Source organism: Trachemys scripta, chromosome 8 (assembly GCF_013100865.1).
Source record: "Trachemys scripta elegans isolate TJP31775 chromosome 8, CAS_Tse_1.0, whole genome shotgun sequence".
NCBI lineage: Eukaryota > Metazoa > Chordata > Testudines > Emydidae > Trachemys > Trachemys scripta.
This window is the reverse complement of record NC_048305.1, coordinates 85,920,125-85,947,492: the sequence shown is the minus strand read 5'-3', so window position 1 is coordinate 85,947,492 and position 27,368 is coordinate 85,920,125. Positions and strand designations below refer to the sequence as shown.

The following is a 27,368-nucleotide window of genomic DNA, read 5'->3' as shown; positions in this document are numbered from 1 at the left end:
TTTACCGATTAGAATCACCTCTAATTTTTCAGAAACTCTCTGGGTAGTGGACAGCCAACTCACACCAGGCTCTGTCCAGGTCACGATAAAAGATACAGACGCTAATTAGCAACATATTTTATTCTTTTAGGCTTGATTTCAAAACTACAGCAATGCCATAATCTTTAGGCTGCTCAGATGTTCCTTTTTTTATCTTAATGAGAAAGGTTTTAATGATAGGAACTTGGCGATATGGGTAAGAACAAAAAATAGTTAGGTGGTTTTAGAATTTGCTGCGTTTCTCTGGGCGAAACAAACATCTCAGGCTTCGGCGTTCAGCAGAATAGATAAAACCTACAGTTCACACATACTCTTGCTTTCCCTGATATTTGTCTTCTTTGTTAATACAGAAAGAGGTGTAACCCGAACCTTTGTTTAGATTTGGAGGAGAAGCTGTGGCAAACGATGAAGACGGAGCTTTAAAAAAAAAAAAAAGTTAGCGGTGCCTGTGTGGGGTTTTTTTTTTTTTTTTTTTTTTTTTTTAAGAGCAAAAATCTGGAACAGGTTTGCTTGTAACGATAAAGATCTTAACATGTATAGAAGGCGGGTTTTACACAAGGAGGTGAGGCTAGAAAGCCAGCAAAAGGCTGCGAGGTTGTTTTTTTTTTTTCTTTGCGAGGTTCCACCCACTTGAAAACAAAACTTTTTTTTCTGAAGGGCCTCACACCAGTGAAGTTGGGAACAGGATCTTAAGAACAGCCTTGCAAGTAGTGGCAACATACGGGCCTTGGAGTCTTTATTTTTTTCCGCCCTTTAAAGGTGCTTTTGTGTTTTCTCTGTCGGTGGAAGCGCTGCCCTTTCTGGAGTTGGTATGTGATAAGAGGTCCTAGCAGTGCCATGTATTGGAAGAGCGATCAGATGTTTGTGTGTAAACTGGAAGACAAGGACGTCCCTGCGCTTGGTATTTCCACTGAGAAGGTGAGCTGATCCTAGGCAAAACCCAGAAGCGCTGCCGGGAACGCGAGTGGTCGGTTTCTCAGAGATGCAGGCTAATGTTACCAACCTTCGGGCTACATAATGTTTCGAGTTTCTTTAGACGTGGCAGTGGATTATAATTTGCGAAGCACATCTAGATAGCTAAAGTGTACTGCCAGCAAAGAAGAGGCGGGGGAGGGGAGGAGAGAATTGTTTAGCTTTTAGACCCACTAGGGCCTTTAAATTAGTCTGAATAAATGAACATTCAAATCAGCACGATAATTTGAACACTAACGCTGTAAACGGATACTAGTACTCCTAATTTAAGTCACCAATGCTGTAAAAGCTGGTTATATTAAATAGACCTTAGTTTAGCAAATGTGTACCCACAAACTAGAGACCGAACCTTTAATATATCTTTATGAGCAAGCGAGAAATAGGCTGTGACTATATTAACTTGCCTAGGAATATTTAAAGTATTCAGGAGCTCGCGGTTATTTTATAACCAAAGCAAAACTTCCATTTTTGGTTAAAAGTTTAAAAAAATACTGTGAAAATAGTAGTTTTGATTAGGAAAATTATCACGCGTAGTGAATATTAAACTCGTAGGGATTTTTAAGCAATAGCACATCCGCTGATCTGTAGATTTGTACTAGCTGTGTATATACGAAGATTTAACCTTTAATCTTTACTTATTTCATTTTAAGGAACCAAAAAGTGGATGTTTCCCCCCTGTAGCTATAGTGTGATTTCAGTAAGCTTGGAAAACTAGGAAGTAACTGCGGGGTGTGTGTATCAAAACAATCACGCACATACACACACACACTTTCCGAAACGCAACGTGTACGTAGAGCTGGAAGGATTTGTGTAATAGCGCTCCCGATTGTATTGCTTTAAAAAATGTTGACCCGCGATTGAACAAAGGTGCGATTTTTTTAATGACACCAAATTAAATTCAGCTGGATATTTTCCATTATTCGATCCGCTTTCTGCGCCGGTTAAAAATAATCCTTTAGGAGCTCAACTGTTGTCTCTCATTGAGCTCTTAAGTGGCAATTTACACCTTAAAGAAACGAGGGTAAGTCACTGGCGGCTCTAATTGCAGCAAGTTTACCAAGAGCCGCTGGCTCCCTTGACTCCGAAGCATTTTCATTCAAAGCGTCACTGGAACAAACACCAGGCTGCTGAAATCCCGTTGTAATTAGTTTTCAAGTGTCCCATTAAAGCTCTCTCCCTTTGGGGTTCTCCAGCGCGGGGGCCGCTCTGCACGGCCCAGCCGTGCCCTTTTAATTGCAGTTATTAAAGAAATAAGCCCCCACCAGCCCGGCTGGAGGAGGAGAAGGGGGGAGGGTATTAACCTCCTGCCCCCACCCCGGGGGTCAGGCGCGCTCCTAGGGCACCGGGGACGCACTCGCGGTGGGGCCAGCCCGGAGCTGCCGCCGCCACCACCTCCCATAGGAGCCCGCGGGCATCGCCTCCGGCTCCAGGTGGCCTCATCAGCCCCCCGCCTGGGGAGGAGCTGGGGGTGGGGGGCTGCGGCGCGCTCAGCTCTCCCGTTTCCCCCTGCAGTTCCCGGGGCTCATGGCCGAGGAGTGCAGGAGAGCGGCGGCCCTGGCTGGGGGAAGGCGGCGGAAAGGCGCCGGGGAAGGGGAGCTGGTAAGTGACGGCGCAGGGGCTGGGGGGAGAGGGCGGCGCGGGGCGGTCCGAGCGCGCTAACAGGCCCCCGCTCTCCCCCAGGTGAGCCCCGAGGCAGCAGGGGACGAGGACTCCTGCTCTTCCTCTGCCCCGCTGTCCCCCTCCTCCTCGCCCCGGTCCATGGCCTCGGCCTCCGGCTGCGCCCCCAGCAAGTGCCTGTGCAGCAGCTGCGGCCTGGAGATCGTGGACAAGTACCTGCTCAAGGTGAGTGAGTGCGCGCCGCGACCGCTGGGCCCCAGCCTGGCCGCGCAGGGAACCGGGGAGCTGCAGCTCCGCGGGTCCCAGGCAGCGCCGCCCCCAGCTAGCTGGAGTCCGAGGGCGCTGTTGGCTTCAGCAGCGAGCCCTCCCCTCTTGAACCCTACCCGGCTCCAGCTCCTTAGCATCAGCTGCCTTGCCTGCAATGCCCTCCGGGCGGGGGTCGCCTCCCCAGCCTGGTGAAATGGGGGTGACTGGCTGGCCGCCAGGGCTTTAGTTCAGCCCATTCCTCTCCCGGGCTCGCGTTAGACTGGAGGCGAATGTAGCCCCCCTCGATTCCCTTGTGTACAAAGCGCTGGGGAGATCAATGTGAGAAGAACACAGATTGTGTCCGAAACCCCCTGATTCGTTTCAGCAGAGTATCTGGCTCTTGCAAACTATTGTGTGGGATCCCTCTTTAGCAACGGGCTGCTCGCACTTCAGGCTCGGCAGCAGGGCTGGTAATGCGGAGAGCGCTCAGTGAATAGTTTCGCTTCCTTTTAAAACCGCCTCTTTCTTTTTATAATGGTTCTTGGGGGATTACTTCTTTCCCTCCCTCTCCCGTCCCCGGTCTATGATGCAAACCTTTACAGAGCCTTAGCGGCAAGAATACAAAGCCTTTTGCATTTGAAATCATATCAGGAATTTGACTCAGGAGACTATCGACTTTTTTGCTTTTACTTCAAACAATTCACCATTTGTATCTTATGATCAGCAAAACCTAAAACACGGAGTTTCAGATTCTTTGCCTTCCTATCTTCACTTTGAACTGTTCCATTCTGGAAAAAATAACTTTTGCTAGCAGTCTATAGTTAAATTTGAAAACACTAAAATACTGACCTCTCTTTGTTTTTGCCACCATCATGTTAAAATCCAGTATGTTCATTTTTCATGGTTTCAGATATTGGCCATTTCAAATTGCATCTGACTAGAACTGCAAAATAATACCCGGGTCCGGTGAAATGCTGGCCCCACTGAAGTTAATGGCAAAACTCCCATTGATATAATTGAGTTATCCCTGGTGTCTTACAAAAAATACATGTTTAACATTGTGATTTGAAGTATTTTAAATAAGCATAATTAATTGAATGGGCAACTCCCATTGTTGATTCAGAACTAGTTCTGAAATTACATAAAAACAAGTACATCAAAAGCATATGGCTGCTAATATGGGAACCTCTGTGAGTAAAATGCCAAACAAATTGATAAGTACCTGTATTGTGAAAGTACCAGGAAAAATTAATCATACACTTTGATTTCAGTCTGACTAATCAGTAACTGTTAGGGAGTTATATTTTGTATTAAGTGTTGAGAATTTACAGTATCTAGTACAGAACAATCTCTCCATAAGCTACACTATTTATATATGAGTTTTACTGGTTTCACTTCAACCATGAATATTGGGGTGCTTAATTCACAATCTTGTTCCTTATTAGTGCAGCTGGGTTATGCAAAGTACAGTAATCCCTCATTTCATATCTGTGGAGCTGCACTACCAAGCATACTTTGTAAGTGATGAATGACATGTGGGTAATGTGGTACAAATCACCAGCCATTAACCTGAGTTTGAATAGGATTTGTTCAAGAGAAAACCAATGGTCTGAACGTCATGGAGTTTAACATGCAAATTCACAAAGTGAAATACTACACTATGTGGTGATCTCTACCCACAACTTAGGCTTTGTCTAGAACAGATAAAAGGTTGTTTAGCAAAAATATTTCAAGTAATACCATAAATGTGGGACCACTGAGTGTAAATAGAATTTAAAGTCTTAAAAATGTGTTCTCTGCTCACAGTTGGCCCTGAAGTTGCCCACAGTTGGATTTGAACAGGGAGCTGCACAGATATGGAAGTTCTGTACAGTCTATCTGCGTTATGGATGACTTAATTTCTGCCTAATGAAATTTGCCTCATCCTTGACACACCTTCTATACAATTGTTCCTCATCCATACCCCGAAAATTCTGGCAGCCTGGGCATTTTATTTTCCGATATTTGTCCCTGATCCTGCAGACATGTATGTTCTTAACATTACATGTGAGAGCAGTCTCATTGCGGCCAATGGGACTACTCCCATGTGCAAAGTTAAGCACATGAGTAAGTGTTTACAGGAAGTGGGGGGGGCTTTAGTTGAAAGGCAAACTGTTGATGCTACTTTGAGAGAATTCTAGAATTAAGTGTTTTGGGAATTCCAGGAATATGTTGCCTCAGGAAACACTTTTCTTTAAAAATAAGTTAGTAAGTTACTCAGGCCATGGGCAGTTTCTTTTTCCTGTCCTGTATTATGCCAGTTACATTGTCAGTAGCTAATAAAAAGACATTTTGTGCATTTTGACATTCTAAAGGGAAAGTTGCTTTTCAGAAGTGTTCTCGAGCTATAGAAATAAGTTAAGCGTCTTGGGTTGGTTTAGTAGCTTCTGTAGCGGGAGAAGGAGCTACATTGCACTGGAGCAGTATTACCAGTCTCAATTGTTCAAAAATCATGAATCGGACCTTAAAAGATCAAGAGACTGGTTATGAAACCAGTTTTTCATTTGCTGTCTGGGTTAGAGCCTTTAGGATACACTTGGGTCTGGGTTAGAGGCTTTTGGGTGCACTCGGGTCAGGATATCCTGCTTTTGTCCACAGCCATGAGGCTAGACAATTTACCTATCATTTTTAAAAAAGTCACTTAATCACTTGACTCCATAAGCTCCATAAATAAACAACCACTTACCCAACACTCTCAAAATGTTGTCAGAACAATTAGCACTGCTCCAGGCATTTTACATTTCTTTTCTCTTTTTACACTTTCTGTTTGCCCTTTCAATTCAAATGTTATCTTGAGGGTTGGAGGGGTAAGGGTAGGGGATGTATATTATATATTTATGCCGCTTTATTATTCATTGATGGGTTTAGATAGAGGGAAAAGTAACTAGAAAAGAATGTGTCTTCATCTTTATTTCTTCTAACACTAGTAAAGCCAAAACCATTGTTCGCAATAGTGGGAAATACTTAGTACAGACCATTTTCTTAGAGACTTGGTTCAGCCCAGATGCTTTTGTTCCACCTCCTCTAGCAGTATAACCATTTTCACCTGGCTTGTGGGGATCAATTGCTGACAGCCATTATCAACAGGACAGTTTCTTACCATGGACAAGGATATTGAGAGGTGTAGATCAGCATTAAATTATGATCTGATAAATCTGTTAATTTGTTTTGTCTTTGTTTCAATAAAGACTGCTGCCAATATGATTATATATTGAGAGAGAATGCTGGACAATATGCAAACAACTTTATATTTTAGTATAATAGGCTGAAATTTTTCTCCTCAAAACATCCTTCATATGCATACATTATTTTGTAGGTTATTGTGATAAGTCAACTACGACGAGGGTGACCAGATGTCCTGATTTTATAGGGACAGTCCTGATTTTGGGGCCTTTTTCTTATATAGGCTCCTATTATCCCCTCACCTCAGTCCTGATTTTTCACACTTGCTGTCTGGTCACCCTAACTACGACTCGGGGGGCAGCATTCTGATCTTTGACTAAAGACACAACGCTACTTATATCAAATCTGCTACTGTGCTGCATGCAGCAAACAGATTTTGAAGATCTTTGTTTGAGGCATCTGATATTAGAATCTGGCTCTGAGAATGAACATTTCTGATCTAGTTTGTTGCTTGGTTGCCACTTTCATTAAAATGTTGTATTATCCATAATGTTATTACTTACTTTTTATCATAACTGGGAGTCCTTAACATTCAGTATTGGTTTTTGACCAAATTAATTTATTGTCCTTGCAAATATTAAATTAGACCAATGTAGAAAATCTGTTCTACACTTTATCAAATAATAAAAATGCACAATACTAACATTATAGACAAACAACTTATGTTTCCAAAACACTTTAGATAGACTATTAATAATAAAAATGTATAGAGCTTTTCAGAATTGTTGATAACCTACTATTCACTTTCTGTGACTAAGGGTACGTCTACACAACAAGTGCTACAGTGGCACAGCTGCAGTAGCACTGTAGTGTACACACTTGCTACACCAACAAAAGGGGTTATTCTATCACTGTAGTATTCTTCCATCAACCCAGCTGCATCTACGGGTTAGGGAGGAAGAAGGAGAGGAGTAAGATCAACTTAACCACATCACATGAAATTTTTCACAGCTTTGAATGACTTAGCTAGGTTGACCTAAGTCAAACAGCATTATAGATTTTACATTAGGACTTATTTCCATTGTTTCTATAGTTCAAAAACTGCTTTGAAAATCTTAGCCCATAAACTTAATTACAAGAGTGCAGACTCAACTGGTAAAACAAAGTTGAGATGTAATTCGTGGCTTGTTTTCTTTGGCAAATGTTCTCTGCACTTAAATCTCAAAGCACTTTATACATCAATTGAATTTAGCGTTTTCTGTTGGTCGGATCTTTTTTGCAGATAGGGGAACAGACAGAGGCACAGAGGGTTGGAAAAATTATCTAAGTCACTTGAGGCCAAATTCTGCTTTATTACTCAGCTGGTGTGAGAGCAGAACTAGGCATAAGATGTCCATGTTGGCGCCAGAAACCGAACCTAGATCCCCTACTTCCCATTATTATACTTTAAACACAAAACCACAAAAGCTCGTACTGAGGATCTCTATTAACTTCAAGCGTAGTTCTTAATTGACATAGATGAAATTTGGAACATTATTTTATAGAATCCTAATGTGTTGCCTTAAAAAAATAAATACAAACTTTGATTATGTATGGTATATGCTGATAGTCTGTGGTACATATAAGAGTATGGACTTTTGCCTCCCTATTTACATAAATCAAAAACACTCCTTCACAGTTTGTGCTACCAAATTGGTATGTCGTCTTCTTTCTCCCTTTCATAGGTAAATGATCTCTGCTGGCATGTACGCTGTCTCTCGTGCAGTGTTTGCAGAACCTCTCTAGGAAGGCATACCAGCTGCTACATCAAAGATAAAGATATTTTCTGCAAACTTGATTATTTCAGGTACATCATATGACTCTTAAAAATGGAGCTCATTTTTCTGGGGCAACAAGCGAATGAGACACCCGGATGTTCACTTAGGCTGGTATTTAGGTTGTCTTTCAGCTTCACTATTTTCAATAGTCACTATGCACCAGAGCCTCAATTTCCTTAAGAAGGGATTGGGGAAACCTTAAGCAGTTTCTCTAAATGTAATTACATCATAATAGTTGTAATATATTATTTATTTAATGTGCCATGTTGTGTATAATAACTAGAGCATTTAGGGAAAAGATCCCTCACTGTTGAAGCCCATGAGGCAACTAAACCATCCACAATAGAAGTCAAGGCCCTTGCAATAATACAGACTCTAAAGTCATCAGATTAATACTTTCTTTTAATAGTGCTGGTTCAAGATTACAAAGTAGAGCTTTGATGTTCTATTCCAAGAAAAAGTGGATAGAATTCCTTGTAACACAAGCAAGACCCTTAGGACACCATAAAAAAGTATTAATTTTTTTAAAAATCCTATTTTATTGTTTTGTATCTCCATGCAACCTGTAAACAGCATGTTCCCATAATTATAATGTGTTGATTTATGAGCAGTTGGTTTCAGAGGTGTGGTGGCATGCAGTGCAAGATTAGGGTAAGATTCTGTGAAATGTGGATTATGGTAACTTGTACTGGCTTCAAAGGGAATTGAGGGGAATTTGCAATTGACAAAATCAGGAGTGAAGTCCTGGCATCTTTTCGAAGTCAATGGGAGCTTTGCCATTGACTTCAGTGGAGCTAAGATTTCACCCCAAATCCAAAGCAGGTAGGGAATATTCAGCCATGAAATAAACTGATCATCTGATGACCGCTCTAATACCAAAAGAGAATAATTTAAACTAAATAGTAATTTAAAATCTACTGATGAGTGCTTAGCCCTTTTGAAAAAAACTAGGCTAGTTGTTTAGGTTTCTTGGAGCCTCAGTTTAAGCATCTATTTTGGAAGGTGTCACATGTAATCCTAAAGAATAAATATCCATGCTTATTATATATATATATATATATATAGTCATTATTTTCCAGATTCTAGATAAAGTTGGATATTTGAAGTTCTTCTAAAGATCATAACAAAATTAGATGCTGTACTTTTTTCCCCTTGTTATTTCCTGGAATCTAATCTCTTTCCCTCTAGAAGCTTTCTAGATATATTTTCTCTGTTTTAACTTTCAGTTAGCAATTGAACTAAGACCCAAATTATTTGGGCAACGGGGAATATGTTTGGATAACTGGGAGGTCGTAGAACACTAGATAAATAGGACAGGGAGACAGTTGACAATGGATTAAAAGGGGTATTTAGACAGTGGTGGGGTAAGTGAATATTTGATTCCACTTCAGTGATTAAATACATTTTGCCCTCTGACTTAAGGAAAGTATTAAATTTGTAATTGGATGGTAGCCCTTTTTTTTTTTTTTTAAAACAACCAGATGCAAACTTCTAAAATTGCTTCTCCAGAAAAACAACATAAATTCTATTGTCATCTAACCAATGAACAGAGTCAGTGCACTTACTACGAATCCCATGGACTGTTTCCCCATCAACAATTTACATTGTTTACTAATTTTCCTAGGGTGGTGGTCATGTTTTAGAGGATTATTTCTGTGACTTAGCCTTTTGTTTTCCCTTCTTTGCCGTAGGCGGTATGGAACCCGTTGTTCTCGTTGTGGTAGGCACATCCATTCTACTGACTGGGTCCGAAGGGCTAAGGGAAATGTGTATCACCTAGCATGTTTTGCCTGCTTCTCCTGCAAAAGACAGCTTTCCACTGGAGAGGAATTTGCTTTGGTTGAAGAGAAAGTCCTTTGTAGAGTACATTATGATTGTATGTTGGACAATCTAAAAAGAGAAGTTGAAAATGGTAATATGCTGCTTTTATTAAATTCCTAGTTTGACTCTCATTTAGCCTTAACTAAATTTGCTGCTATTTCATCTTCTTTTATAAGAAAAGCAGTACTCTAGCTTTATTAAGGATAAAGGTGCATGTATTTCAATTAAAATAATGTTCAAACTACCCAATATATGTAACTCTTTCATTATAATATGTTCAACTCACTTTCTATCGTTCTGAAGAAAGCAAAGTAAAATATGTCTAGTTTATCCAGTTGGTCTGAGACATTGTAGATGTAATGCTGGACCAAATCCTGCTCTCCCTTATGTCAGTGAAATCTGGATGTCCATGGAATTACTCCAAATTAATACCAAAGTAATTTTGAACAAAACAGGACCCATTGTACAATTCCATAATAACCATCTAACAAACATTAGAAATCTTTTCCAGAGTAGTGTGACTTATGACTAATATCATTCTGAATCATCAATATACAGAATTTTTTTTTTTCCACATCAGGGAATGGGATTAGTGTGGAAGGAGCATTACTAACAGAACAAGATGTTAATCATCCGAAACCAGCAAAAAGAGCTCGGACCAGCTTCACAGCAGATCAACTCCAGGTAGAGGCAGCATTGTGAGCACTGAAAACTGACAGTTCAGAAATGCATAAAGATTTTATGCAATGAATGACTGCAAATTGATATAAATATAGTTACATATGAGCAAACTATCCTCTATGTTCTAAACTATTTAACAAATTATCAAGACATGGCATGTTTCTGGAATACTTTGTTAGCTTTAGCAGTTTAATATGAAATAGTTACTCCTCTAGCTTTTTGTTTCCCTCAGGGCAGCTAGTAATTGTGCAAAGTGGAAACCAAAATGTTGATCTAGTATGACTGCTTGATGAAATCCATTTAATCAGACATTTATATCACTATGCATAATTACAGTAAAGAAAAAATATCTTCAGAATTATGTATTATGAAAAAATATACAAAGGAAATGTACTTCATATGCCTTCTCAGGACACTAGTGTGTTGGAGTTTTAGATTTCATTATACCACCACAATCAGCCTTTTAATGACCATCAAGATTGTGTCCTCAGAATTGGAAAGTATTATGTTCACATCAGCATAAACAGGAACTCTCAGGTTGGCTCCAGTCAAATTAACCCGTCCCTATTTTATATGGCGAGGGGGGGGGGTGGAATAATTGAACTACTTTCTGCTGGTTTGTCTTTTGTGGAGGAAGGACCAACCTCTCTCTGGTATGCTTAAGTATACTGAAGATTGTAAATATATGTGACTTATAAAACAAGTATTAATGACTGTCAATGAATATTCCTTGCTTTTTGTCCCCACCCCCTTAATAAGTGACTTTTCCAAAACATTCAGATCTTGAGACTACCTATTAAAGCATATTCTCCTCTATATTTAAGAGTGGAATGTTGGCTTATTTTTCAGAATCTTCATTTCACTACTCAGCGCTACCTGTTTTAGGTCAAAAATATATTTTCGTAGAGAGGGTGGGGTTGGGGCAAAGTTAAATACTGAAAGAGTGTATTTGAAACTTAAGCAGTATGAGAATATCATGGTCACAATTTACTCTTTTGGTTTGGACGTACTATATAGTATGAAGCATTTTCCAACATCCCTCTATACCAGCTCAGTCAGTGGATATACTTCTTATGATGAAGAGATGGGAGACTCCGCGTGTTGTGGGGGCTGATGAATCAAAACTCTTGTGTGGTTAAGTCTGCTCTAAAGGGGGCTGGCTGGCTGAATCTCCTCTGTCACTAGGGCTTCCTCCTGCATCATGATTGCCTTGATTATGGCCCACTAAGATTTACATCTTTGGACTTAGTCTCTGATGTGAAGTTGTTCACTGGTCCCTATCCCCCATGAAAATAAATAGCTTTTCAGTCATGGAATAGTTCAGATCATTTGATCTTTGAGGAAAAACCTGATTTAGCCTTCTCAAGATAAAATCTATGACCAGTGTCAACCCAATCATTACCGGGGTAACAGCAGGAATAGACTTCAGCTCCTACAGGCTACAAAGGTGGCATCCCTTTGTGTCCCATTTCATATTTGTGCACATGGTGTAACACACTCTTTCCGGTTTTCATTCTGGGTCAGCACTGAACATTTAGGGCCTTGTCTTCTGTGGTGACTACCAGAATCACCAAGACAAAATGGTAGTCCTTACTATGTGTCTCCTTCCATAGAGCCATTCTGTCATTTCTGGCCTGACTGATGGATTGCTGCAGGTAGAATCAGAAGCATATATGTGCCTGGTAGAGAGTAGGATGCAGTCTTTTCTGGGAACTCTGGGTGACAAATTGAAGCAAATGATTGAGAATCTTTTTCAGCTCAGTAATTCATGTCTCTCAGGTCAGGTCTGATACTCAGGTCAGCAAGATGTTTCTTTTGCAGACTCAGTTTCTGAAACCGAAGATGCAATTCAGTTCCTTAACAGTGCTTTACTGTTATAGTCTAGTGTGTTCTTATTGGTGGTTTGGATTTGTTAAAGAAACAGCCTGATGTAAAAAGCTTGCCAAGCACACTATATGTAGCCACTCTTAAATTTGGCTTCTCTGCTGCCTTGATCTGAGCTCTGTCTGGCCAGCCTATCCTCCTTCCCTGGCAGTTGTAAAAAGAGAGTATTCAGTAGGAATTGTCCCTAGAGTGGCCCAATAGAGTGGTGGTATTGGACATGAAGCACTTAAGCCAAGGCGTAATAATGTGGCTGTTGGCTCTTGGTGGAGACTGGTCTCTGTCTGCTGTCAAAAACCCACTTTGCCATTTTTGCCCCAAGTTGAAGGAGTAGGCAGTGATAATCCAAACAGAAGTGCAATATGTAGATTGTATATATCAGCAATGTGGGGGAGGAGGGAACAAAGAAGTATCTTGTACCCTTCTCTTGCTGCTATTCAAACTTCTAAGATTCTGAAATCCAAAACAACTGGCTGAGCTGGAGCCAGAACCCACCAAGAGAATAGGAATTGCACTAATCAGCGCACCTTCTGAATTGCCTCAAAGGAGACCTTTAAACCCCCTCTCAGGTTAAACTGATTGTATCCTACTTCCTCAGGATGATTGAGAGGAATGTTCTTCAGGTTTCAGGGCCAATTAGATTTAGGATTGAATGACTTTTACTGTCCAAGTCAACCTTAGGGTACTTTGCCCTTAACCTCGATGGGCAGAGCCTTTTTGAAGATTGCATTTTCTAAATTTAGCATTGTCCTTGGCTTCTGGAGTTAATGCTTCTTTCTAAATAACCACCTCTCCCTTAGATGTGATCTTTTGATCTGGGCTCAGATTGTTCTATCCCACCAGGCACCTGGTCCTGCTTGGTCTTTCCTCATGGGTCAGAAAGCTTCCCTCTGGAGCCATGAAAGAACACATGCAGTGTTATCTTTATATCAGGCATATTAAGGTTTCCTTCTATCTACATCGAAAGAACTCTCTCTATGTTGGGGCATTCACAAAGGATCTGACTTTCTAAGAACAGCTTCTAATGCTTCACCATCATCTCTGGTTTTAAAACTGCATTGAAGCAGCACATGGTGGCAGGTATAGATAGCCATATTCAGAATAATTTGACAAGTGCTTCTATGGAGATTGTGGATGTGGGGAAAGGTTCTCTTCCAGAAATATGTAAAGCAACTCCCTGGGTGTGTGTTGCATACCCTTTTATGTCACTAAAGAGACCTAATGTGGGAAGCTTCTAGAAACGCATTTATGGAAGTCTAGGCTTATAGATGTTGTAATCCATCCATCTGTTCTTCTCTGGTACCCACCACATGCCTGTTTTGGAATTGGAAGGTGCTTTTCAAGTTCACGCTCAATAGGCGGAAAATTGAGAGGTAGTATTCTCGATCAGCCTAGGCATCCCACCCTGCCATCTCTCATGTTGGTGAAGATGGGTCTAATTTCTCCCTTAAACGTTTTTATGGAGTTTTAATATGAACAGAATAGAATTTTTAATGCTCCGGAAGTCTGAAGAGGTTCATCCAGCTAACTTCCTTTATAGGAGGAATAACACAGTAATTGACTCTTACGTAGTGCTCTGTATTCAAAGCACTTTACAAACTTTGACTTCACAAGAGCTTTACTTTTTTCCTGTTTCCATCTGCTGGTAGGAGGACTTATACCCACAATATGGGCTGGCATATTGGGACATGGAGAACCCAATTAACAAGTAAGAAACTATCTCTTTTTTTCATATAAAACTCTGAGTGACAGAATGGGTTTTTATTTAAGACAAACTAGAAAATAGCTGCTGATGTAAAATATTAGCTCTGTAAATGAGCTAAGTCAAATTATGGAATAGATTCAGGTTTATAGCTTTGGTTTATGAAATCTTAGAGGGATGGGTGAATTGTTATAGCAAAACTGAAAATTGACTAATGTGTGGTAGAATGATTTTGCCCATTGGATATTATCTCTACAACCAATTTAAAAGGTAATATGTATAAACCAAAGTACTTTATCAATAAAGTCTCTTATGCTCTTATTCTCTGGGTTCTATTGTTGTTCATACTCAAAGCAAACTCATTGGCAAATCTAAGTGCTGGTGCGGGCCAAATGGAGTGGGTAATTATCTATATCTAAAGTGTTGGACTGGAGAATATAGTCAAGGTGGTATTTGAGGGCTTATATGATGTAGTAAAAAGGTGATTCTGTTTCTAAGGCTGTCCTAAATCTTGATAAACCATTTCTGCTTTGGATTCACCTCTACAAGATGTCAACGAGCTTCTTGCGTGAACTGGAGAGCTAAGAAGAGAACCTGCTAGTTTAGACTGCATCTAACCTACAAATGTTTCCTTACACATATGAAACAAAAGTGTGTCATCTAGCAGTACCACACCGATTTACAAACTGTTGTCCATGCGGAGCTAGATGGTAACAGGCTGACCCTTCTTATGGTTTCTAAGAGAAACAGAATACATAGAAAGGGGACATTAAATGAATATCCAAATTGTGGAGTGTGATTACCTTGCCTCAAAAAAGACAAAACACTTGTGGGCCTCTTTTGTACCACACTTCTCAAAGGAAGCAATTGCTATAGTTGCCACTGGAATGTTATGGTACTATTCATAGGAGAGGAGTTGGTCCATGATATTGGAAAAGAGAGAGGAAGTGGTCCATGAAACACTCAGTTTGGTCCACGCTATGAAAAAGTTTGCAAACACAGATGTCCAGTTTTTAAAGGAACAGTCCCCTTTTTTGGGGACTTTCTGATATAGGTGCCCATTTTTGCACACGCCCCGGTCCTTACCAATTGCTACCTGGTAACCCAACATATATTGCAAATGCATCATTGGTCCCCAAAGTCCAAAAATGAGCAAATTTAGATTTTCCTTTCTGCCACTACAGAGTCACCAGCAAAAGGCCATGCAGTTTCACTTTGTTAAATTAGGAAAATTCTCACACCTTTATAATTGGAGACTTTTCATATGAAAGGACTCCAAAGTGCTTTACAAACTACACCTCTACCCCGATATAACGTGACCGGATATAACATGGTAAAGCAGTGCTCCGGGGGTCGGGGCTGCACACTCCAGCAGATCAAAGCAAGTTCGATATAACCCAGTATCACCTATAACACGGTAAGATTTTTGGCTCCCAAGAACAGCGTTATATCGGGGTAGAGGTATATATAGTTTGTCTCTGAGCAAATGAATCATTTACTAGCTACAAAAATGCAGTCCATCTCTAAGGGTAAAACAGAAATGCTTAATGATGCACAGTTTAGGACAGAAAGTGAAAATTTATTTTCCAGTTGAAGCTAATGGAGGAATTTAGGCAAAATTAGAACTTAGTCAAGACACAAGTTAAATTGACATCCACTTTTGCAAAAGATGCCATTCATTTTTAATGACAAATGATCAGTTTTTCAGTTTTCAAAACATTGCACCATATCATCCTAATCCTATGCTGAGCTATGTCTGGCATTGCTTAGTGAGATTAGCCAGTAGTAGGTCTGTTATATGCAGCCTGTGTATTATTCAGAGATGGATTACAGGTAAATGTGGCATAAACTCAGGACTTCAAAATTACATACATATTTCAAAAGCAATATTGCATCTTGCATCTGAAGAAGTGAGGTTCTTACCCACGAAAGCTTATGCTCCCACTACTTCTGTTAGTCTTAAAGGTGCCACAGGACCCTCTGTTGCTTTTTACAGATTCATACATCAGATGGGGATCCTCTTTAGAATACAGGACCTAGATTGATTGGTCTCTTTAAACCTGTCAACCATGGAAAGTTCATTCTGTGCCCCCATTTATGTATTCAGTGGTCTGCAGTTTATACACTTTATCTAGCAACAACATTTAAGTTAGTCTGCAGTGAATTCTCTGCCATAATCCCTCTCTAGTGCAGTCGTCATACCTGCATTTCTCCCACCACTACTGCAAACCAGAACAAAGAAAAATGCCTCTTCCAATTCTAAGTGTCTGAATGTGGCCATTTTATTACTCCGAGTAAGAGATTATCTCTGAAAATGATGATTTTAAAAGGATAAACTGGGACAACATGCTTGGGGGTTAAAGAGCATTATTCCCTTACACTAATGAAGGGATATGACCATGAATTTGAGAGAAGCCTGTAATATCTGATTTGCTAGCACTTACAATACTTAATTTTTTAAAAAATCAACCTTTTACCTTTTCAGGTTATGCAAGCACAGTTTGCTCAAGACAACAATCCAGATGCACAAACGCTCCAAAAACTGGCAGAAAGAACAGGCTTGAGCAGGCGTGTGATACAGGTGACTGTACTAAAGTTATCTCACTAACACAAAATCCAAGTTATACAAAACCTGACTTACTCAAAGTGCGTAGTACTGCAAGTAAGAAAATTGCTAATTCCTTAGTTGGAAAGAGATCTAATCTGGTAGTTTAAACATAACTGCAGATCAAATCTTTCGTGCAAAGATTGTTTAGAACACTCGTATCTGTTAGATGAAAATGTACTGTATTCATCACATACTTTGGGTGGGGGATACAATATACAGACACCTAAATGAGTTTTATGTTTTTTAAAAAAAGTCTCTTCAATGAATGTTATGTTGATACAAAATTTGCTAGAGACAAAAATGAAACTTATTGATTTCATTTTTGAGCAAGATGTAATTGCATTTACTCACTTTCCCCCAAAGCTGCTGCAATACATTGTACAAACGCTGACTAAGATTTAGAGGACATCTACTGATCAACCTCGATATGGGTCCTGAGCTAAAACCTATCCTCATGCTATCTAAAACTTAAAGGAAGTTCAAATCCAGAAGGGGGTCTGGGGGACCCTCTTCATTAAACAATACCACTTTGATCCAACCATAGTGTAAGGGCTTTCCTTTCTCTTTTCACTCATCCCTGGGTTAAAAACTTCAGAATATTTCTATAAGAATGGCTGACTTCTATAATCCCTGGCTAACAGGTTCAAACTTCTTTATTAAAAAAAAAAAAAAAAAAAAAATGGAGGCTAGATTACTTTTAAAAAAAAATCCAACCTGGCATACCAAGAATATTTCAACATTCTTGTCAGCAATGTAATGGTGATCTAGTCACAGTTCCATGTGCTCTGTGACACTGACACTGAATTCAGCTTCAGCTGAACTATAAACTTGAGGATTTTATTAAATTAAATGTCAAAATTAAATACAATCAAACATAATTTACATTTTGCTCCTTTTCAGGTGTGGTTTCAAAACTGTAGAGCACGCCATAAGAAACATGTTAGTCCTAATCATTCATCGACTGCTCCTGTCACAGCAGTTCAGCCCTCTAGGCTGTCTCCACCAATGTTAGAAGAAATGGCATACTCAGCATATGTACCCCAAGATGGGACAATGTTAACTGCTCTACATAGTTATATGGATGGTAGGTACAGTAACTTACTGTAACTCTCTTCAGATCTAAGTACAAAATTATCCATGCTTTCTTTAGGTGAAGCAAGAGGATTTATCAGGTAATGTAAATAATAGTATAGTAAAAATCTGACTATCACTTCTCATTTCCAGTATTCTCTCTAACCTCTCTTAACACCTATTACTAGGGCCCTACCAAATTCACAGTCCATTTTGGTCAATTTCATGGTCATAGGATTTTAAAAATTGTAAATTCCATTATTTCAGCTATTTAAATCTGAATTTTCACGGTGTTGTAATTGTAGGGGTCCTGACCCAAAAAGGAGTTTGGGGGGAGGGGGGTGGCTGGGTCAGTGTCACAAGGCTTTTGTGTCTCTGGTGTGTGTGTGAGCTGGGTTTGCGGTACTGCTACCCTTTCTGCTGGCTGGGAGCTCAGCTCTGAAGACAGTGCTGTCGCCAGCAGCAGCGCAGCGGTAAGGATGGGATGGGATGGTATTGCCACCCTTCTGCACTGCTGCCTTCTAAGCTGAGCTCTTAGCACCTGCCACTCCCTGGCCACACAGCTCTGAAAGGAACAGCACAGAAGTAAGGGTGGCATGGTATCATATTGCCACCCTAACTTTGGCGGGGCGCTGCCTTCAGAGCTGGGCACCCAGTCCACAGCCACCACTCTCCAGCTGCCCAGCTCTGAAGGCAGCGAAGAAATAAGGGTGCCAACACTGTAACACCTCTAAAATAACCTTATGACCCCTCTGCAACTCTTTTGGGTAAGGCCCCCCAATTTGAGAAACACTGGTCTCCCCTGTGAAATCTGTATAGTATAGGGTAAAAGTAAATAAAAGACCAGATTTCCCAGGGGGAGACCAGATTTCATGGTTCATGATGTGTTTTTCATGGTGGTGAATTTGGTAGGATCCTACCTATTACTGTAGCTGCTCCCTTTGTTGTACTAGCATAGCTGAGGATTTGGATGTAAAGATCACTGTGTACTTTCTACATCAGTGGTTTTCAAAGTGCGGGTTGCGACCCAGTACTGGGTCATGGAATGGAAGGCACTGGGTTGCGGCGGCTCTGGTCAGCACCGCTGACCAGGCCGTTAAAAGTCCCGGCGGCGATGCTGCCCAGCTAAGGCAGGCTAGTCCCTACCTGTTCTGACACCGCGAGCAGTCAGCAGCAGATCCGGCTCATAGGCGGGAGGCCCCCGGGTCTCCGTGCACTGCCCCCATCTGAGCACCAGCCAATGGGAGCTGGGGGGGGGCAGTGCCTGCGGGCGAGAGCTGCACAGAGCTGCTTATACGCCTTCGCCTAGGAGCCAGACCTGCTTCTGGCCACTTCTGAGGCACAGTGAGGTCCGTGGTGAGAGGATGGGTGGGAAGCCTGCCTTGGCAACCTTGCTGTGCCGCTGACTGGGAGCCACCTGAGGTAACTCCATGCCCTACCTCCATGCCCCAATCCCCTGCCCCAGCCCTGAGCGCCCCCCCCCACCTGGAGCCCCTTCCTGCACCCCAAACCCCTCATGCCTGGCCCCACCCCAGAGTCTGCATCCCCAGACCACAGCCCTGACCCCCTCCTGCAGCCTGACCCCCTGTCCCAGCCCAGAGCTCCCTCCCACACCCCAAGCCCCTCATCCCCAGCTCCATTGGGTCATGGGCATCAACAATTTTCTTCCACTGGGTCACCAGAAAAAAAGTTTGAAAACCACTGTTCTACATAATAATAATGCTGGTGATGAGAAATTATATTAAACACACTTGATTTGTTGCTGTTAATTTAAAAATGTAATTATTGCTCATTTTTAGTTAATCTTAAATTAAAAAGTGTTTAGAGTAAACATTTTATTTTCCAATTCAGGATTTTTAGACACTATTAGTTTGGAATTTGTATTTGAAGACTTGAAAGGAGAACTAGAGATTAGGGAACATTTAGCAACTTCATTGCAGACTAAGGCTCTCTCCACACTGGCATACAGAGAAACCTGGCTACTACAGTGATCGCCAAACAAGGTCATAGGTGCTGACTTCCCCTCTGCCCAGTGAGCGCTCAACACCCGCCCCTGCACGGCTCTTGCCCCTTCCCGAAAGTCCCCGCCCTGCCCCAGCCCCGTCTCCATTCCCCCAAGCCCTGCCCCTGCCCTGCCTCTTCTCCACCTCCTCTTCAGAGCGCAACATGTCCCCGCTCCTCCCCCTCCCTCTCGAAAAGTTCGAAGTGCTGCCAAACAGTGGTTAGGCGGCGGGGGCGGGAAGCGCTGGGAGGGAGGGAGAGGAGCGGGGATGTGGCGCTCGGGGGATCTTCGCTGCCAGTGGGAGCGGAGCATCCGCTAATTTTTCCCCCTGGGTCCTCCAGCCCCGGAGCACCCATGGAGTCAGCACCTATGAACCAGGTTACCAGAATCTAGTTCCAGTTTGTAATGTAGGCTGGACTTCAGTTGTTTCAACACCACACAAATTTGAACCATATTTGTAATTAGGTTAGGGAACAGTTGTATTGTAACCAGGTTTCCTGAGATGGTTGCATCTGCCATGTAGACAGGATCAGTCTGCTTTCTTCTCAAGCTGCAGGATAATATGCATGGATGGAAATGGCCCTAATAGCTTGTGACCCAGAATGAAGAAGTTGGAAACAATTGTAATGCCATTAAAACTGGCTAGATCCTGTAATTGTGCTAAAGCAATGGTTTTTAACCAGGGGTGTGCGTACACCTGGGGGTACTCAAGTCTTCTAGGGGGTACTCAACTCATCTAGGAGTGTGTGGCTTTTTTTTGTTTGTTTGTTTGTTTGGTGGTTTTTGTTTTTTTTTTTCCAACTTGAGGGTTGCAGCCCACAGGGGGTCATGGGATGGGTTTTGGTGGGTTGCAAGTGCAGGGTTGGCATTAGGGGATGACAAGCAGGGCAATTGCCTGGGCCCTACAAAGCTAAGTTACATGTTTCAGCCCCGGGCGGCAGAGCTTTTTCTTCAGACAAGGCTCAAGTGAAAAACCAGTTTAAGTATCACACTGAAATCTAGTATTTATATTGCAGTCTATTTATAATTTTATGGTAAAAGTGAAAGTAAGCAAAGTTTCAGTAATAGTGTGCTGTGGCACTTCTGTATTTTTGTCTGATTTTGTAAGCAAGTAGTTTTTAAGGAAGGTGGAACTTGGGGCATGCAAGACAAATCAGACTCTTGAAAGGGGTACAGGAGTCTGGAAAGGTTGAGAACCACTGTGCTAGAGAAGAGCCCTTGCTGAGGTTAGTGAAATTAGTGCAGTTCCCTTGTGACACAGTCATCATAGTACAGTGTCTTTTTTTTTTTTTTTTTTTTTTTTTTTTTACTAGCTTGCAATGTTTTCTACTTTCAATGCAGTTGACCAATAAATCTTTCTATTTTTTTAGCTCATTCACCTACAGCACTTGGACTCCAGCCCTTGCTACCCCATTCAATGACACAACTGCCAATAAGTCACACCTAATTCCTTTCTTTCAGGGATAAAAGCTAGTAAGGATGTACTCTCTTAAGAGTCATTTATTGTGTATTAAAATATCATTGAAAAGATATTAATGTAAATTTTTTATTTAACATCCAAAGCATTTTCAAGACCATTTTGCTGCCCAAGTACGTAAGTATAGTTGGCCTGCAAGACACTTTTATGGATTCTGCATAAATAACTATGTTGTTTACAAGGCTTATTAAACACCTTTTTTGTATTGTCTGGAAGTAGTCCACTCTAGTTATGTATTTGTTAATTTATTCATCATCAAGAGCACTTTGCCTAAAAGAAAGGACTGATAATTGTGCAAAATGTTTACAATTCTTTGTGAAATTGTAGTTTATCATTAGTTTGTATCTGTAAGTTATTGTTATAAAAAGTATTACTTGTATTTGAGTTATATACAGCCTATACTTTAAAGCTTATGTCTGTGAGTTGGCAAAATAAACTTCATTTGCAAATATTTTCAAAATGAGCTGAATAAACCCTCTGTTGCAGCCTGCTAAACAAACACGTTATTGTTTATGGTTGAACTATGAGTAATTATAAAGGATAGCATAGTTTTAATCTTCAATTTTAAGATCAGGCCCCTTGTACAAGTAGGCACATTAGACCTAAATGATGGAGTTAACTTCTGCCTTCCCCAGGATTCTGCAGCAATGTCAATTAACTTAAAACATCTTTTGATAAGCTTACATTGTTTGAAATATTTCAAACATATTCCACAAAATGAAACTATAACTAATGCATATCTGCACCGCAGAGCACAATACTGCCCAGGATCTTCTGTGGAGAGGGGAAAAAATATACTAGGTAAACATTTTTGGGTGGGGAATGAAGAGCGGTTCAAAACAAACTTCTCATACCATGTGTGAAGTAAATGAGAAACAGCACAGACCCTATCATCTGGTTTAGGAGGAGGAGATTGCTGAAGCAGCTCCTAGTATTGACTTCAGTGGTCACCATAAGGGCCGGCACCAGCCCAGCAACAGGTGCTTGGGGCGGCCAATGGAGAGGGGCGGCATATCCGGCTCTTCGGCAGCGGGTCCCTCGCTCCCTCTCGGAGCAAAGGACCAGCCACTAAATTGCTGCCGAAGACTGAAGCGGTGGCAGTAGAGCTGATCATGATCACAGCTGCTTTTTTTTTTTTTGCTCCTTGGGGCAGCAAAAACCCTGGAGCCAGCCCTGGTCACCATCTCATTGAAGTGAAATGGGGTTAGCTTCAGAAGCTCACACCCAAGTCACAAGGTTCTGGGGAGGGGGAATTCACATTTGCTGCTGCTATTGTTTGAGCAACTGTCTATATGCAAGGCTAGAAAAATGATTGCATGGATGCTGGCAGTTCCAGCGAGACTTCAAGCTTTGCAGAGCAGCCATTGCCTCCTGCAGGCCTCCCCTGGAGCATGCAAATTCTGCACCCTGTTCTGCCACTAGTTTTGGAATTTCTCCAGCTGGCTACCATCTTTCTGTCTGGTAGAATTGCTGAAGAGAACTCTCCTCATAATTCAAGCCCTCACTATGGCCTGGACTGGGAAGTACTTGCTTCCCTGAAAGGAGGTCTGGCCTTTGCAGTCACTGGTGTTCAGTCATCCTTATTGCTGTATTCTCCTCATTCTGGAAATATCTCTCCCTTGCTGCTTCCTTTTATTGGAAGGGCAGTAACGTGGGAGCTGTGGACCCAAAAACATTCACAAAACTTTTCTCTGTGGGAAGAAACAGAAACCTTGAAAAACTCTTCATAGAGACACTTGTCCTTTCTTCTTTGCCTCATTTCTCCCTATCCTCTTTCCTGCACCCACCTTAAACCACTACTCACCTACCCTAAAACAGTGCATTATAGAAAATGTCATGAAGTTGATGCTGTGTAATACAGACAAATCATGACCCATAAATTTATAGTATTCAACATACCAGTTTTTAATGTTAAAAGGGAGTTATGCTTTTTTAAGGTGCAGACTTTTAACTCTTTTGCACAAATACTTCAGCTGTTTGTGTTCATATTCTACTTCAGTATCTAAGAAACTGAGGACTTGATCCTGCACCATTGAATTGTGCAGGAGTAGGCTCTGAGCACCCAGTGTTTTATAGTCCCCATACAGACAAGTAGAGGGGAGGGGAAAAGAGTAATTCCCTACTCTGAAGATCTTGCAATCTTAATCCAAATTACAGAGAGAGAGAGGGGGAGAGAGGCTTGCAAGTTTGTTCTAAATAATCTATCCCTTGTCAACTTTTTAACTTAACTCCCTGCATAGCTGCCAGTATTGTGATTTGTTAGCTAATCTCAACATATTGTCCCTTGGAATTTTTTTGTCACTCTTGACTTTATTAATCTTAAATATTTAACCCTTTTATATTTTCTTAAACTCTTGGCTATTCTAGAAATCCCCAAAGAAACTGAAAAATAACTTAATGGACTTTTCATAAACAATATTTGGGTAATTTAATCTTTAAAAATCTCAAATCTGTAGAATAAATCAAATCACTAGTGCAGTTTAAAAAAAATCTTCGGTTTCTTTAAGAAAACTTTGCCCTAGTTGTCTCTAAATGGTTCTGTTTAAACAGGAAAGACAAACCAAAATGGGTTATTCCGATTATCCACTTGGTTTAGCTATGCACATAGAGAGCCTTCCCCCAAAACAGTGACATCTAGTGACAGAAAACTATAAAACCAGATTTGCTGTTTGTGAGGTTAATACATCATTTTTTTCCCCCTCAGCGTGTGTGTATAAACTTAATAAACTGATTCACGCTAGACTTAAGGTTTATATTTTTGCTGCTTTAGACTCATTTCTCTTTTTCCCACTCTTCTTCCCCCCCCCCCATTGGTTAAAAAAAAGTCTCATCTTTCAGTAGATAAAGCGGACACTACGATAGTGCAGTAACTCTTTACCACTTAACAGGGTCCGATGATTTGTTCTCGCCAACTCTCTACACTGAGTGTCCCCAGCATTAGGCCACACTGTACTCTCTCAGTGGGCATTTCTGCTTGCAGATGAGTGGCCTTGGGTTGCAGTAGTAAGGTGGAGGTAGTTCAGGACTGAGGCTCTGAATAAAATGATATACCTGTATCGAACATCTACTGTCTTGAGAATAAGACTTCTCTCTCAAACTGTGGCAGAATGATAACTTTAATTGCCTCTTCAGCCCCCTGCCTTTCTTTAAGTGTTGCCCTAGTAGGCATTGTTTTAACTAAAGCTACCTTTTACAGTGAAATTGAGCCAGGAGTGAGAGTGACAAATTCTGCACCAGGCTCCAACTAAGCATGTATGCAGGGTATAGTACATGTGTGAGCTTATGTCTGTTCCCAGGTAGTTCTAGATAAGAGGAATATAGCAGGTATCTGTGTACTTCAATCAACACTTTTTGGAAATTTGTGCCTTTGCAGGGTAAATAGCTCTTCTACTTCTGGTGGCTGAAGAATTAAAACTGTGTGTCAGACAAAGTATATCTAACACAGACAATATTACATTACTCAGATTACTTGGAATTTTATATCCCCAAACTGTGGAGTATGTTTGTGATAAGAGTGCATGTTCCTTGAAAACAATGTACAGATTTTTCCAGTAAATGTGGTTCTAATCATGGCAGTGCAAACATATCATAGCTTCACAATGCTAGTCATTCTTTGCTGCTTTTGGGGAAAATACACCTGTAGACCTATGTTATGGATGCACAAGTCAAATGGAAAGATTTACCATGTAATTGAAGTGCCTGCAGGATTGATCCCTACTTTATCACTTGTTTTATCTATTCTGGTGTTAAATGAGTAATGCACTGTGCCCTTGCTGCTCAGTGACTTCTCTTGGGAGACTATTCTACAGACCTTTTGATTTTTCTCAGAATGAAGTCTATTGTAATTATTCAGCCTACTTTCTCTCTTATCCTATTATTCATTAGTCTACTCCAGGGGTTCTCAAACTGGCGGTCATGACCCCCCAGGGTTGTAAGGGTATTATGTGGGGAGTTGAGAGCGGTCAGACTCAACCACCAAACCCTGCTTCACCTCCAGCATTTATAATAGTGTTAAATATAAAAAATGTGTTTTGAATTTATAAGGGGTGGGGGGGTCTCACTCATAGGCTTGCTGTGTGAAAGGGGTCACCTATACAAAAGTTTGAGAATGACTGGTCTATCCCTTTTGGCTTATCAACGGTTAGTCACCCTCCTTGGGGAAGGTCATTACTGTATTCCACACTTGGTCCTGATTTAGGTAAACTACATGTTTCACTCTCAGACCAGGGATGGTTTTAAAACTGGCGTTTTATTAAACTTAAAATAAAAACCCCACCAAGCACCTTGTACAAACCCAAGTGCTGCTGAATCTCTGACCACCCACCAAACTACAACTACATCCTGCTTCTCCAACTGTCCTCTTTGGCCTCCAATCCTTAAAGGGACCGACTGCTGGCATTCTTTATGAGAGGTACACAAAAATAAAATAAATAAGTTGGCCTGACATAGCCATTAACCCATAACACATTCAGTCCATCCATCTGACTTTGAGCATTGTGAAACTTATGGACTACTGCTACTAACAGTTGTTCTCAGGCAAATCTGTCTCATCTTTCAGAGCCGCTGGCACTGATGGTGGAAACATCTGCATCTCTTAAGATTATTTCACATTAAGCAAGAATTTTTTGTGGCAATAGTGGCTCTATTATTCAACCAGAGAGGCAGTTCTGAACAGTTCAAATTCCCAAAGATTTTATATCTTATAAGAATTGTTATATGATAAACGGTACAACAATAAAACTCCAAGGCACGGAGCATATGGTGAGCTATTGTGAAAAAAAATCTTCTAAACAAACACAAATTATATAGAATCATAAAACATTTGAGGGCAATATCCTCACCATTAGTCGATATCACTTCATTTACCACTATTACATCCATCTTGGATAGAATACAGGATAAGGTACAGAAATAGATAATTGGTGTGGAATCTGGCAAACATGAGGCTAACCTCACGGCACTTTCACCAGACTGATGATTGGACTTAGACACTGATCAGTTAGCATCCCTCGATATTTACGTCAGTGTCTTGGGGTGCTTTTCTCCCTAGATGGACAAACTTGAGCGTTGGTGGATTGTTCTGGTGATCTATCCACCTGTGCACTTCTGGTTTCAGGTTCCATGGTCTCATTTTGGCAATCACATCTTTTGAATAGCTGATATGAATGTCACATCAGTCTGATCAACAGTTTCCATGTGCACAGGATCAACATCTTTATTTCTCAGATACCATCAGATAGTGTATTTGATCTTCACTCCTGCTCTTAGAATCACTGGAGTCTGAAGTCCTGTCCTCATTTTGATTTTACTGCACTAGTTTGTCCTATTCTGTGTCTTTCCTCCATGGTGGTTTAGCAGATGGAATTATATCAAAGGGGAAGAAGTCATAGAAAAATAAGACTGAAATGAAGAACTAACATCCTTTTCTATCTTCTGCCTTTTCTTCCCAGACTTGCATTATCCCCTTTCCTTTTAAGTAGTACATTATTTTTTTTCTTCCCTATAGGATCTTAAATAGCCTGGTCCCTCTCTCTGAGAGATTCCTGACAAGTATCCTTTCACTTGGTAAGAGGATGATTCTTATCAAAAGTAGGTGATTTTTGAGAATGTTTTGCTGCCAGTTCAGAGGTAAAAGAAACTTTTTGGTCCTCGGGTGCAGATTCAAAATTTGTAAGTAAATGTGATATCAATGGGCAAACATGAAAATCTTCCATATAATAAATAGAAAGGTGAGGTTCCTGTAGCTTCATTTCATGAATAACTATAGGGATAGATTACTCTAAGGAATTTCTAGTTTGATTTTTTTTTTCTAGCAAGGCCCTCAACATAGCCAGAAGAGTTTAGCTTAACCTTTCTACTTGCCCATTTCCCCATGAGTAGTGAAGGATTGTGTGAGGTGTTTCAATTTTGCAGTAATGCTCTAACTTTCTGAATATATGTTCAAACTCTGCACCTGGATTGTGATTAATCCTTTTGGGGAAACCAATTTTAAAAACAGTAGCTGAAGATCTTGTCTACCACAAGCTTGCCTGACTTACTGGTGGTAGGTATGGACAGACCTAGCAAAGTAATGGTAAAATAAAGATGTAAGAAGTTTATTGATACAAACTCAAAGGGTTCCGCTGTAACTGTATAGACTGCTGAGGTTTCTTTTGCTTAACACAAACAGATTCTGGTGACAATGTTCAATGTCCCTCACCATCTGCAGTCAATGGAACCAATCTCTCGTGAGACTGATTACTTGCTCTGCTCCTAGATGTCCCATCTCTTCA

At 40.9% G+C, this 27,368-nt stretch overlaps 1 protein-coding gene across 3 annotated transcripts; it reads left to right on the top strand.

The window, feature by feature from the left end:
* Positions 1–671: 671 nt before the first annotated feature.
* Positions 672–21,548, top strand: LHX8 (LIM homeobox 8). 3 transcript variants are annotated; one of them, XM_034780302.1, is made up of 9 exons: positions 672–957; positions 2,524–2,610; positions 2,692–2,853; positions 7,761–7,882; positions 9,545–9,573; positions 10,255–10,358; positions 16,424–16,519; positions 17,447–17,630; positions 20,990–21,548. In XM_034780302.1, the coding sequence occupies exons 1-9, from the start codon at positions 877–879 to the stop codon at positions 21,064–21,066; spliced, it is 942 nt and encodes a 313-aa protein (XP_034636193.1). In that variant the 5' UTR covers positions 672–876; the 3' UTR covers positions 21,067–21,548. The 3 variants fall into 3 exon arrangements, with proteins under 3 accessions (XP_034636193.1, XP_034636192.1, XP_034636195.1); XM_034780301.1 differs by having other exon boundaries at positions 9,545–9,765; positions 20,990–21,546; XM_034780304.1 differs by lacking the exon at positions 20,990–21,548 and adding an exon at positions 13,886–13,944 and having other exon boundaries at positions 9,545–9,765; positions 17,447–17,532.
* Positions 21,549–27,368: the final 5,820 nt, after the last annotated feature.